General features: G+C 47.1%; 1 protein-coding gene across 6 annotated transcripts in view; it reads right to left on the bottom strand.

The window, feature by feature from the left end:
* LOC114025509 (phosphatidylinositol-binding clathrin assembly protein-like) overlaps positions 1–13043 on the bottom strand; it is a 43504-nt gene that overhangs the window by 15307 nt on the left and 15154 nt on the right. For all 6 annotated transcript variants that reach the window (XR_003567040.1, XR_003567039.1, XM_027838946.1 and 3 more), the window contains exons 10-14: positions 9754–9877; positions 8661–8797; positions 6765–6874; positions 5861–5968; positions 305–412 (exon numbers count right to left, since the gene is read on the bottom strand). Coding sequence is in view for 4 of the 6 variants with exons in the window: in XM_027838946.1 (XP_027694747.1) it covers positions 305–412; positions 5861–5968; positions 6765–6874; positions 8661–8797; positions 9754–9877 (587 nt within the window). In the remaining 2 variants the exon portion in view is untranslated. The remainder of the gene's footprint in view (positions 1–304; positions 413–5860; positions 5969–6764; positions 6875–8660; positions 8798–9753; positions 9878–13043) is intronic.

Genomic DNA, 13043 nt, shown 5'->3' with positions numbered 1-13043 from the left:
GAGAGAGAGAGAGAGAGAGAGAGAGAGAGAGAGAGAGAGAAGGAAGAGGAGGAGGAGAGAAGAGAGGAGAGGAAGAGACATATATATACCTAAATGTTTATATGTAAATACACCCCTCTGCCTGCCTCAGTTTCCTCATCTGTAAAAAGAGGATCAAAATAGCATCTCCCTCCCAGGGTTGTTATAAGGATCAAATGAGATATTTATAAAGTGCTTAACACAGTGCCTAGCACTTCATAGGTGCTATATAAATATTAGCTATTACTATCATTATTATCAGTAAGCAATCAAACTGAGCACTTACTTCCCATGAGGTTAGCAAGGGAGGTGTCCAGGTCATTCCCAAGGACTGTCCCACTCTGCTGGCTGAGTGCAACCTCTTTGTGCTCCTGAGCAGCTAAGGCTGGTGGGGCTGCGGCGTTATCTAAGCCCAGACGTGCAAAGAAGACAGGAATCAGAATCAGATCTGGCCATGTTTGTCTTAAGATAGTGAAGCCAGAGTCAGCTCTCTGCTCTGGCTGGGGGGAGCCTCAGCTTCTCGGCAAGTGTGTGTGTGGAGGTGGTGGGGGGAGAGGTGGCAGAGCGCTGTGGTAACAAATAGACTTGGCTTGCAGATCTGATTTCCAACCCCTTAAAAACAGGCCCATGTGGCAGTTTTCACTTGCTTAATGAACCGCCATTTCTGACCAGCTGGCAAGCTGATGAGACTTTTTTGGCTTCTGCCCTAAGGCTTTCTTATTTTTCAAGCTAACATCTCTATATCCCTTATTGGAGGATCTCATCTGAGCCTCACAACAACCCTGGGAGATGACTGCTGTTATTATCCCCATTTTTCAGGTGAAGAAACTGAAGTAAACAGAGCTGAAGGTTCCACAGCTAGTATTACAGGCAGGATATGATGTGTAGGTTTCCTGATTCCAAGTCCAGAACTCTATCCACTAAGCCATACTGCCTGTAAACAAGCAATATAGAAACCACTTCATGATTGGAAAAGTCTACTCAATGATGGTCTGGATGTTGTCTCAATGGATACTGAGAACCAACTTAACATCCTGAGGTATTTATGTTAGTGTCCACTTTCCATGCTTATGAATTAATGCCTCTAAAGAAGCAAGAACTAAACAACTGTCTGTACCCAAATGCTAGATTCTAAATACACCTTGTGAGTAAGTATAGAGATCATATTCCACTCCCCCTGTCCTTACTGCTCATGTCCAGAGACCACAGAGGATGGAAGTGGGACAACTGGTGCTTCAGACCACACTGGGCTGCCACCTGAGCCGAACATCTCAAGCTTAACAAAGGCCCAAAAGCCTTGCTGCAAAGGGTACCACTGTCTTCCCAGGATACCCCTGGCTCTTCAGAGTCATTACCCCACATAGCCAATAAGGCGCCATATCTCGTTAGTTTCACTTCCACAACCTCTCTCCCATCCTTTGCTGTCTCTCCACTCACATGGTCATCTCTCTCTTCCAGTCTGACCCTTCTCCAACACATCCTCCATGGAGCTTCCAAAGTGATATTCTTAAAGTACATCACCAGGTCACTCCTTCCCAGGAAGCATCGGTGGCTCCCCACTGCCTCAAAGATCAAATAACAAACTCCTCTGCTTGGCATTTAAAGCCCTTCACAATCTGGCTCCAGCTTCTATTCCCACCCTGATTTCACAGTATTACCCCTCAGTGTCCATGCCCATTCCATGCTTCAATCAAACTGGCCTGACTGCTATCGCCCATATATAACATACCATCTACCACTTCCAGGCCTTTGCAGTGGCTGGGTCCTCCCATGCCTGGAATGCTTTCTCTCCTCGCCTCTACCACTGCCACCCTGAGCCCCAGGGCAAGGCCTGTCTTTTGCAAGGGCTTCCTAGCAGATCTTCCTACCCCCTCTCATTCTTGTCTCTTTCTCTTTTACTCCACTGCCAGAATCATCCTTCTCAGCAAGGGCCTGCTGTCTTCTTCCCAAGTGCCTGGTAAGTAAAGACTCTCAGGCCTGGCTTTAAAAGCCCTCACTGAGAGGCAGCTAGGTGGCATAGTAGATAGAGCTCTGGCCTTGGAGTCAAAAGGACCTGAGTTCAAATCTGGCCTCAGATACTTGACACTTAACTAGCTGTGTAACCCTGAGCAAGTCACTTAATCCTGACTGCCTCACCAAAAAGGGGGAAAAAAAAGGTGAAAAAAAAAGGTGAATATATTATGTGTGACCCTGGGCAAGTCACTTAACCCTGATTGCCTCACCAAAAAAAAGCCCTCACTGATAAGCCCCACATGAGCCCCAAGCCCCATTCTCTACCTTTCCCTCTCATTTTCCTACACCTCTGCTTCATGGACTCTGGGTTCCAGGCAAACTATGCTACTCTCTGGCCCTGGCCCTGCCCTTCCAACATTCTCCCTATAAGGTCCTCTTCCTTCCTCTTCACCTGTTGAATTCTCAACCATCCTTTAAAGCCCAACTCAAGAGCAACTATCCTAGATGCCATGATACCCCCCTATACATTCAATTACCCACAAGACTGGAAGCCCCAGGAGGGCAAGTACTCTGTCTTATCTCATTTCTTAAGGTCTGAAACAGCAGGAAACATACAGAAAACTCTCTCCCCTTTAGGAATAGCAGGTTATCAGTCATAGGGATAGGGATGGGGCCTGTGAGTTCAATGGTTTAAGGAACTCCTGGAGGGGGAAATTCCTCCTTCCAATGCAGGTCAACTCCTCTTCTGCAACTTCTAGTCTTTGAATTGTTACTACTGTGTTAAATTTAACATATACTTTAAAATTCTTTTTTTTAAAGTATGCTATATTTGGAGTCAGAAGAAAGACCTTGGTTCAAACCCTGGTTCTGCTAATTTACTGGGAAAAAAAATCGTTTACTCCTCTGAAAAAGTAAGGGGACCATGGGTGTGGGACACTACATACACAGTCAAGATTAGATTGGTGTCTTAGTTTAGCAGAAAAGCTTCCTCCCCTCCGCCTTTCTTATTCTTTGTTACAAGGGACACATATCACAGGGTGAGATATATTGGGCAATAAAGATGATATGAAGGAAAAAAAAAACAGCTGTAAGATTTCTTAAAAATAAAAAAAGGGCCATGGAAATAAGAGCTTTACCAGAAAGAAGAGAGCTGTGACTGGCAGCTCTTGGCCCTGAGAGAAGGTGCCAAAGCTTTCCCATGACATCGTCGTCAGGAAATCTGTATTCAGACATCTTACAGGCTGGCATGGGGGCCACAGAAGTGGCCACGGACCAGGGTTCAGAATATGCTCACTATTCCCCATCTGTACCTTGGTGCCACAATCTGACCTACAGTTGACTGGCCATGCCAGCTCTTGCTCTATGAAGAATTGGCTAGTGTGTTTAGTTCTCCCTCATTAGACTGTAAGCTCTTTCAGGGCAGGGCCTGTCTTTTGCCTCGTTTGGTATTCCCAGCTTTCAGCACAGTGCCTGGCACAGAGCAGGTGCCTAATAAAAGTTTATTGACTGACTGATTGAGTGTATGAGCTCCTGAGCAGCCTGAGGGAGGGGCTCTATGGCTCACCAAAGGTAGAATGACATATACACTATCCCTCACTGCCTGCACTGAGATTGTGCAGATTAATTCTTTTCATCAAAGAAGAGTGAGAGGCAGCAGGGCCCAGTGGCTAGAGAGCTGCTGTTAAAGCCAGGAAGATGACTTTGGTTTAAGTTAGAGCCATCCTGGCTGGGAGTCTGTGTCTGAGCAAGTCCCTTCTTGGCCCTATGCACCAATCTAACACTATAGCAGCAGAGATAAGCCCTGACCTGCTTGAAGAAGGAAATCAGAGACCAGTACCCTATACCTAATCAAATGGCAACTCACCCCATGCTGTGACCAGGTGATATTTTTGTGAGTGCAACAAAGCTACAGGCAAGGCAGCCCACTCTGAGGGGCATTCCACTGTACCCATAGCTGAGAAAAGCCCTCCAAAAGCTGCTTGTGAAGCTCAGTTATTACAAAATCTCCTCTTCCTCCCACCCCCTCCAGCGACCCCAGAATGCAGGCAGTGCCTCTCTTTGTCACTGAGTTTTCCCCTGGGGACTGGAGGGACCACCCTGGAAAGGCTTGGGCTCAAACTCACCCATCACAAGGTGGCAGGTGTGATCCATTCAAAGAGCATGCAAAAGAAAACAGAGAGAACATATCAAGGTCAACAAAGAATATTTTCAGTCATTACATAGAAATGCAGGGAAAGTCTTTTTTTAATTCAATTTTATTTTAGGCTCTGAATTCTCTCCCTCCCCCACCTGAACCCATTGAGAAGGTAAGAAAAACAAGATCCATGACAAGTATGTAGAGGCATGAGGAACAAAGTCCTGCATTAGCCATGTGGAAGGGGTGGGGGTGGGGGACAGAGGAGGAGAGAGGAAGGGAAGGGAAGGGTGTGGAGAAAGAAAGGAAAAGAGCTTTGATTTGCCCTTGAGTCCATTTGCTCCCTCTCTGGAGGTGGGCAGTATGTTGCATCATGAGTCCTTCAGAGTTGTGGTGGGTCACTGTGTTGATCAGTCACTAAGTCTTCAGAGTTGATCACTGTTACATTATTGCTGTTACTGTACAAACTGTTCTCCTGATTCTGCTCACTTTGCTTTGCATCAGTTCATATAAGTCTGCCCAGGTTTCTCTGAAACCAGCCCCACATCATTTCTTATAGCACAATAGTAGTCAGTAAATAAACATTTATTAAGTGCCTTTATTTCTATTTATTAATTATGCTCCAGGCACTGTGTTAAAGGCTAGTGTTCCATCACAGTCACATACCACAACTTATTTAGCCATTCCCCAGTTAATGGGCATCCTCTCAGTTTCCAATTTTTTGCCACCACAGAAAGAGCTGCTATAAGTATTATTGTACATATAGGCCCTTTTTCTCTTTGATCCCTTTGGGGTATGGACCTAGTATTGGTATTGCTGGGTCAAAGAGTTAGTGTTTTGGGCATAGTTCCAAATTGCTTTCCAGAAAGTTTGGACCACTCACAGCTCTACCAACAGTGAGTTGGTGTACCTGTTTTCCAACAGCCCCTCCAGCATTTGTCATTAGGAAAAGTATTTTACCACTTTCACACTAATTGAGCCTCATATGAACCATGCTACTTATTACATGGATTCACACATGCTGTGGATAAAATCTTGGCACGAGCCTGAGTGCTCCCTCCACTGGTACAGATTGCTTTTCCTCGGGGCAGCTAGGTGGCACAGTAGATAGAGCACCAGCCCTGGAGTAAGGAGGACCTGAGTTCAAATCCAGCCTCAGACACATAATGCTCACTAGCTGTGTGACTCTGGGCAAGTCACTTAACCCCAATTGCCTCACCAAAAAAAACCAAAACAAACAAACAAAAAAACAGATTGCTTTTCCTCTACCACTCAGTGGACAGACTGTCAGCAGCCGCTGTGGCCAGAATTGTCTGTCACCTGGTGACTGAACATCTGACGATGAGCTTCTTGGTACTGAATGAGGCTGAGCCTCTGAATCAAGACCACCCTGGAAACCTTGCCAATTCGGCAAGGCCTGCCCCAGATGGCACTCCACTAGCATTGTCTGAGATCTCACTCACCTCCAGACTCTTGGATCTTAGTGAAAGCAAATCAAAGCCTGTCTCAATGGGCCTGCCCCCCATGTGTGCTCAAGGCTGCCGCCACCAGTTAAGACCAGCCCCTCAGCACCTCACAGCCAAGGGTGGGGTTTCCAACAAACTTGCCATTTGAAGACAAAGTCACAAGCATTTAATATTCCCAGTGCTTATGTCTGCTGACAATTGTTTACATCAAGTCAGAGAACTGCCCAGTGGCCAAAGAACAGGGCAAGAACACTCTGTGGAAATACTATCAAAAAGATGAGGCTGTTACCATTTGCCGCTTTGCACTCTGAACCCAGTGACTTTGCTCCAAACACAGAGTCAAAATCCACAGCAACTTCTGAAGGAGCAGAACCCGGAAGAGCTGATGGAGGGAGCCCTGAGAAGTAAGTGAGACATATAGAGGCACTATTAGGGGGTGAAGGTACAAATACAACCTCAAAGTTTCTAACAAAAAACGATTCTCAGGAATCATAGGACACAGCCATGGATGCAGCTTTATGCCTATGATAACTCCCACCTATCTGGCAGCCTTTCTTACACAGAATATGGCCAAGAAAGGGAAAGGAAGCAAAGCCAGTTTCTGAACAACCACAGGCCATGCATTCAAGTTCATGCATTTTAGTCCTAGACATGTCCCTCACTTGAAGCTGATCTACTCTTATTTTACAAACAGTTCTAACACATTTGGCAATCTGGTTTTCTAGTTCCATTACTAAATAACCCTACATACCACAGGAGACCCTGAAAGGCAGTGCTGTGTAAAATAACTGATGTTCATACTGAAGATCCTCAAGTAACCATTACTTAACAGTAAAGACTACATTATGCTTGGTATATTCTGTTTCAGAAGGCAGAAAAGATACCCTTTTAAAATAGGGGACAGCTAGGTGGCGTAGTGGATAGAGCACCCGCCCTGGAGTCAGGAGGACCTGAGTTCAAGTCCGTTCTCAGACACATAACACTTACTAGCTGTGTGACCTTGGGCAAGTCACTTAACCCCATTGCCTAGCCCAAAAAATAAATAAATAAGATAAAATGAAATAAAACAGTCAAAAAAGGAGTGTTGCCACAGAAAGGGCTGAAATAAGAGTGCTGTGGAAGCCCTGATTTCCTATCACAATGCCAGTTCCCAAAGATTCAGCCTCAGTATCTTGGCCAGAGTACAAACTCACCTGCTCCCCAGGTTTGGCTTGGGGGCGTCCCCATCGCAGTAGGAGTGCTCTGTGCGGTGAAAACGAAGGCAGGCTGAAGGCCAAAAAGATTACCAGAGATGTTGGCTAGACTGGGGTGGGGGGACAGAAAAAGAGGGGATGTGAATACCTCTAAACTATCCAATGCTGAATTGGAAAAAGTCCCTACTCAGAATGGTTTCTCATAGAAACCATCCCTGGAAGGCAGCAGGAAGTACAGAGAGACTGAAAAGCACAGACACACACACACACACACCCTGAATGATTTGAAGAAAAAGATACCACTCCATCTTTGAAAAAGCTATATCCAGAAGGGGTAGCCAAGCTGATGGAATAGCAGGAAATAACACCAGGTTCCACCCCTTCCCCCCAACACAATTAGAAAATGTACCAGACCCAAACCTAATGGGGGAAACCAGAAAAAGTCACAGTGAGTCATGCTGGCCCAAGTGGGCACAGGGAGCCAAAGAGATCTGTAGATATGGGGACAGGGTCGGGCCAGGAGCATGCCGAGCTCAGAGCTGGCCACCACCTGAAGAGAGGCCTCAGACCCATCCCAGGGCACTCTGAGGTACGGTATGCACTGCCCAGAAAGGGCCAAGGGCATTCTCTCAATTTTGTCAGGTTTTTCTTTATTTGTTCCATTTGGATTTTAGAGTTTTCTCCAGATCAATCTGGTGTGCCGGGTTAAATAGACACTTAAGGATTTGAGGGTTTTGTCACTGCTAAAAAGAAACCTCTTTCCTGTTGTTATTTGCTGCAGTGGGGTGGGGGCCAGCAAACTAGTGCCCGAGAGCCAAACTGGGCCCACACTTGGCTTTTGTAAGGCACCCCACCACTCTAGTTAAGAAGTGGCTCTACATTTTTTGATACAACAAAACCTTGTTTCAAAATGTACCAAAGCTTCTCAGGGGCCAGCCTGTAAAAGCCCTGGATTTGACCTGAGGACTGTAGTTTGCTGACCTCTGTAGTATAGGAATGGAATTGATTATTTGGGGTACTTCTGATCTCTGGCTAAGTAAGTTTCCTCCATGACATCACTGTGCACCTATGACTATGTCTGATGTCAATTGTTCTTTCTCTTTCTTTCTTTTTTTTTTTTTGGGGGGGGGGGAAGGGGGAGGGAATGCTGGCCCTATGATTTCATTGGTAAAAGGTACTCCCAAGGAGGAAACTCAGTCCAGTAATGTAGATCAGCAACTAGCTCCGCAATTCATGGTCTGAGGGGAAACCATAGAAGTGACCTGGCCAGGGGCTGGGCTTCAATCTGTTAGACTTCGAGCTCCTGGAGAACAGGGCTGGTTTTTTAAGGGCTTCTTAGTACAGTGCCTGGCACAGAGAAGGTACTTAATCAATGCTAGTTGACTGCCCCAGGTCTTCATGACTCAAAAGCTGGCCTTCTATCTCTTATGGCCCACTGCCTTTCCCCTGATCCAAGGCTGAAATGTTAGATCAGTTATGAATGTACACTGGCAATCTGCTGAAATGTGAGGGTGGCAGGATGGGCAAAATCTCACCTGTCTACACTGATGCCAACATCTGTAAACAGACCCACAGAATGTTATAATGTAAAGACAATTAGGAGAGGACTACCAGTGAAGACTTCAGCACACTGCTTTTTCATAAAGTTAGGTGTATGATCAAAAAGGAGAAATAAAAGAAGCTTCAAATTTGATAAAGATTACTGTGGTAGATGGGACTAGCCTGGCAGCTGGGGGACGGACAACACAGCCTTCAAGTGAAGGCAGGGGTCTGCGGTCAGGGCCAGAGGGGCAGGGGAACACAGAGGAAGTAGTGGCTAAAATGCAGTCCTTCATAAACCAGACACCTCTGCACTGTGCAGAGCACTACTGGGAGAAAACGCAAAGTTCATCTCACCTGGTGGGTGGGGGCATCACGGGGGCAAAAAGGTCGGCAGCAGGTGAGGCAGCTATGTTTTTCCCTGCTAAAATCCTTGGAGACTCAGCTGCGGAGGCAGAATTGGGGATCACTGGAATTTCTTTTAAACGTTTCTCCTAGAAGAAATGATAGCACAGCTGAACCAAAAGGGATGGATGCGGGATGAAGGCCTACACCAAGTGGTACCAAATCTTGAGTTTGGAGAAGTGACACTGCGGTTTCAGAACACATACAGAAATTCATTTAGAATGCTCCATTTTTAAAAAGTGGTATTACTACCTGACTTGGCCTTACTCTCTACACAGCCCCTTAAGGCTTTGCTCAAAACTCATCTCTCCCAAGAAGCCTCCCCAGAGAACTCCACCCAACCCTGCTCTCTGTCCATCCCCCCCATACTTGCTCATGCTTGCTCACAACCACTCTGGCAGATGGGCAGCGCACATATTAGTGCCCCTATCTGGCAAGAGAGTGGCAGCAGAGCTGACCCTCAGATGCAAACCTTTGGATTTCCCATCCATTTATCTTACTACTCCACTGAGAGCTGCCCCTGCTCTCTGTACCTTGAATTGCAGCCCTTGTATTGTTCCTCAATTATTTAATGTGTAGAATACTATGGGGTCCTTCCCACAGTCCACCTTCAGGATGTCAGGAGGATACAAAGGGAGAAAATAGATTAAGTACTCTCTAGTCAGAGGAAGAAAAAAAATGTTACATCAATATGAGGTGCCATTGTGAAGACACACACAGCCTCATCTTACCAAAATCTCCAAGCAGAGATAGGCCAATGAGTGGCTTAGCTGGAATGGGACTCAGTCACAGTAGGGATAGCACTAAAAATACCCTTCAAAGCCTCCAGAAATGTAAGCGAAGCCCAGCTGCCTTTTCCATTCAGAACCAGAAACATTTAAAGATACTTTCACTAAGATTACAAGCTCACTTGACTGACTTCTGGATTCAGGATCTGTGTTTCCACCCTGAGGATTCCCCACCCCGATGCCCCAGCAGGTCCAGAACCCAGAACCAAAGCTCGAGTTTAGGGGGCAGGCAAGAGTCTCACTGGAGGACAGCCTACCTTCAAGGCCTGCAGTCGGGCTTGATCTTCATCCAATGTCTGTTTCTTCTGTTTCTCAACCACTTGGCTAAAGGCCTTCCCAGTATTGGTAAGTGTGGACACTGCACTCGATAGGTTGTTTGCTCTATAATACAAGTCATCACGAGGAACATTTTACCCTGAACAAAAGGCAGCTCTCAGCGTCAGCTTTGACAGCATCCAATTTAAAGCCCGGCACCAGTTACTTTGGGTTCTGGCGGAGCAGTATACGAGCAATACAATTTGAGGAATGAAAAATAAAATGTCCAGTACAATGTGTCACCAGCGCTGCTGGGGGTGAGGGGTGGGGGGCATGGCACAGGTGCCACCAAGAGCACATTTGCCATCCAAAGTACAAAGAACAGCTCCCTCTTCGGTGTCGTTCTGAAGGACAGGGAAGGGACAGATTCACAAGGGAAGAAAATGCAAAACTCTAAACACAGACCTTGCCTAGACTCTGATCCTGCCCAGAGCTACCACCCCGTCTTCTTTTCCTTCACTGACCAATTTCTTTTAGGTTCTTCCCTCTCTGATTTACCCTTCACATGGTATCTATGCTCATTTGTCTAACATACACAGATCTGACCATCTCCTTTCTCTGCTTCAGGGGCTCCTCACTGCCTAGAAAAGCTGGGGAGAAGAAGAAGAGGGTGGCAAGCAAGCCTTGTGCCACTTGCTGTTAGAGCCCACCTAGCTTACAGACAGGCCACAGTGGAATGAGGCCTCTTGAACAGCCTCAACAGCCTGGAATTTACAAGAGTCCCAGGATTCTTTGCAGGTCTGACTGTTCCTCTTGCTGGGAACCTCCCATTAATCAGTCATACCCAACCTGCCCCACTGATAACCTAAGTTCAGATGGTTCACACCTCTGGGATCTAAAAGGGCCCTGGATATACACTATTTCCAATGCATTCCTTCCCAAGGCATCCCAACCCAGAGTCCCTCTGAACCCTTCCAGTCCCCGGAGGCTGAAGATGTCCCCCGTACCCAACCCACCCTGCCACACCCTGGCCATTTCTACTCCCCAGGGGTGCCACGGCATGGACACATGGCCAGGTGGCAGCCAGATGCTTGGGAAAAAGTTAACAATGTCTTCTGGATGAATACTTAGGGTAGGGGAGCTACTTCCTTCTCTCAAGCTGCCCCTCAGCTCCAGCCTGAGCTCATCAGGCTCCTGGCTGGCTGGCTCCAGATCCTGCTCAGGAGGTTGGGAAGCCACCCACCTCAATAGCAGGAGCCAATGCAGGAGATCAATCATGGGGTCTTTGGTAAATGGCAGCTCTTTCTTGTTATTGCCAACACATTCCCATTGGCTATTCTATGGCATTACTCTAATTCCTTATGAACCAAGTATTTATTTAAAGGGTGTAAAACATCTTACAGACTTTCTCTCAACTGGTTCTCCCAATGACAAACCTGCAAGGTAGGTGTCATTAATATCCCCATTTTATAGATGCATAAACTGGGGCACCAAAAGATTAAGTGACTTGATGAGGGTCACCTAGCTAGTAAAAGCCTGAGACAGGATTCAAACACAGGTAATCTTGACTCTCTCCAGTCCTCCAGCCACAACTACACACTGCCTCTGAGGACTTACAGGAGCAGATACATATGCCTTTATTGGAGGAAGGCACCTAGAACAAAGAGGTCACCCAAATGAAACCTCACATTTGGCATAAAGGAAAGGGATTGGCAATACAGCAAACAAGGAATGCTTGCTGACTGATGGACTTCCACCTCTTTAGTGGTGACTGTGGATAGGAACAAAAAAAAAAGGAAGGGAGGGAGAGAGAAGGGAGATGGAGGAGAGTTGGGGGTCCAAGAGAGGGGGAGAGAGAGGGAGGACAGAGAAATGGTAAGAAAGAAGAAGGGGCCTGGAGACCTGTGACAAGGGACAGAGAGATAGGAAGAGGAAGAGAGAGACAGAGAGGAGAGAGTGAGAAAAGGGATGAGAGTGAGAGAGAATGAAAAAGGGGAGGACAGAAACAGAGACCAAGAAGAAAAAAAAGAGAGTGAGAGAGATAAAAGGAGAGACAGAGAAGAAAGAGTGAGAAAGAAGATGAGAGAGACAGAGAATGAAAAAGAAGGTGGAGAGGGGAGAGAAACAGAGACCAAGAGGAAAAAGAGTGAGAAAGAAAGATAAAAGGAGAGACAGAGAGGAGAGAGTGAAAAAGGGGATGAAACAGAATGAAAAGGGGGGGGGGGGAGACAGAGAGAAACAGAGACCAAGAGGAAAAAGAAAGAGATAAAAGGAGAGACAGAAAGACAAAAGGGGAGAAGGGTTGGGGCCTCGTGGGGGGGAGGAGGGTAGAACAAAGAGATGGGAAAAGAGAGGAAGGGTCTTAAGGGTATGAGTTGGGGGTCTGTGGGGCTGGAAGCCTGTGAGTACAGACAAAGAGGGGACCAAGGGTGTGGACTGAATGCCTATGGTGGGGGTGGAGAGGGAGAGTCCTGGGGGTATCTGAGTGGGGACAGAAGGAGGGAAGAGAGATGGAAGAATCTGGGGGTATGAACTGAGGGTCTGTGGGGGGGTAGGGAGAGGCCTAGAGGCCTGTGAGTGGGGACAGAGAGATGGGGAGAGGGAAAGATAGACAGAAAGGGGAAAGAAAGAGAGAGAGACAGAGAGAGAAAGGGAAAGAAAGGTTGGGGCAATGTGGGCCTATGAAGAGGGACAGAGAGAAAGGGTCATGAGGGTAAGGGTTGAGGGCATGGAGTGAGAGGGAGAGAGAGAAAAGAAAGGACCTGTGGGGCTGTAAGTGGAGGCAAAGATAGGGGGAAAGAAAGGGTGGGGGAGAGGGGGACAGAGAAGAAGGAGGAGGGAGAGAGGGAGAGAGAGAGAGAGAGAATAGAGAAATATAGGGGCCTGTGGGCCTGTGAGGAGGGATAGAGAGGTAGAGAGAGGAAGGGTCTTGAGTGTATGGGTTGGGGGTCTGTAGGGAATAGGGACAGAAAAGGATGGGCTTGGGGGCTTATGAATGGGGACAGACAGATGGTAGGTGGAAGAAGAGAGATGGTGGGGGAGGAGAGAAGAAAAAGGAGGAGGAAGAGGACTACCTGGGGGCTTGAGGGTGGGGGTAGAGAGGGAGTGAAAGAGAGATGGGGAGATAGAGGGAGGGGCCTGAGAATATGGGCTGGGGGGAGGAAGAGTCTAGGGATAGAAACAGGGGAAAAGAAAGAGAAAGAGACAGATGGGGAGGAGAAAGGGAGAGAGAAAGAAAAGAAAAAAGGAGAGTGAGAGAGGAGAGAGATAGAGATGAAAGACAGAGAAAGAG

Source organism: Vombatus ursinus, unplaced genomic scaffold (assembly GCF_900497805.2).
Source record: "Vombatus ursinus unplaced genomic scaffold, bare-nosed wombat genome assembly UNPS02014831.1, whole genome shotgun sequence".
In the NCBI taxonomy this organism is placed as follows: domain Eukaryota; kingdom Metazoa; phylum Chordata; class Mammalia; order Diprotodontia; family Vombatidae; genus Vombatus; species Vombatus ursinus.
This window is presented reverse-complemented; position numbering and strand designations above follow the sequence as displayed.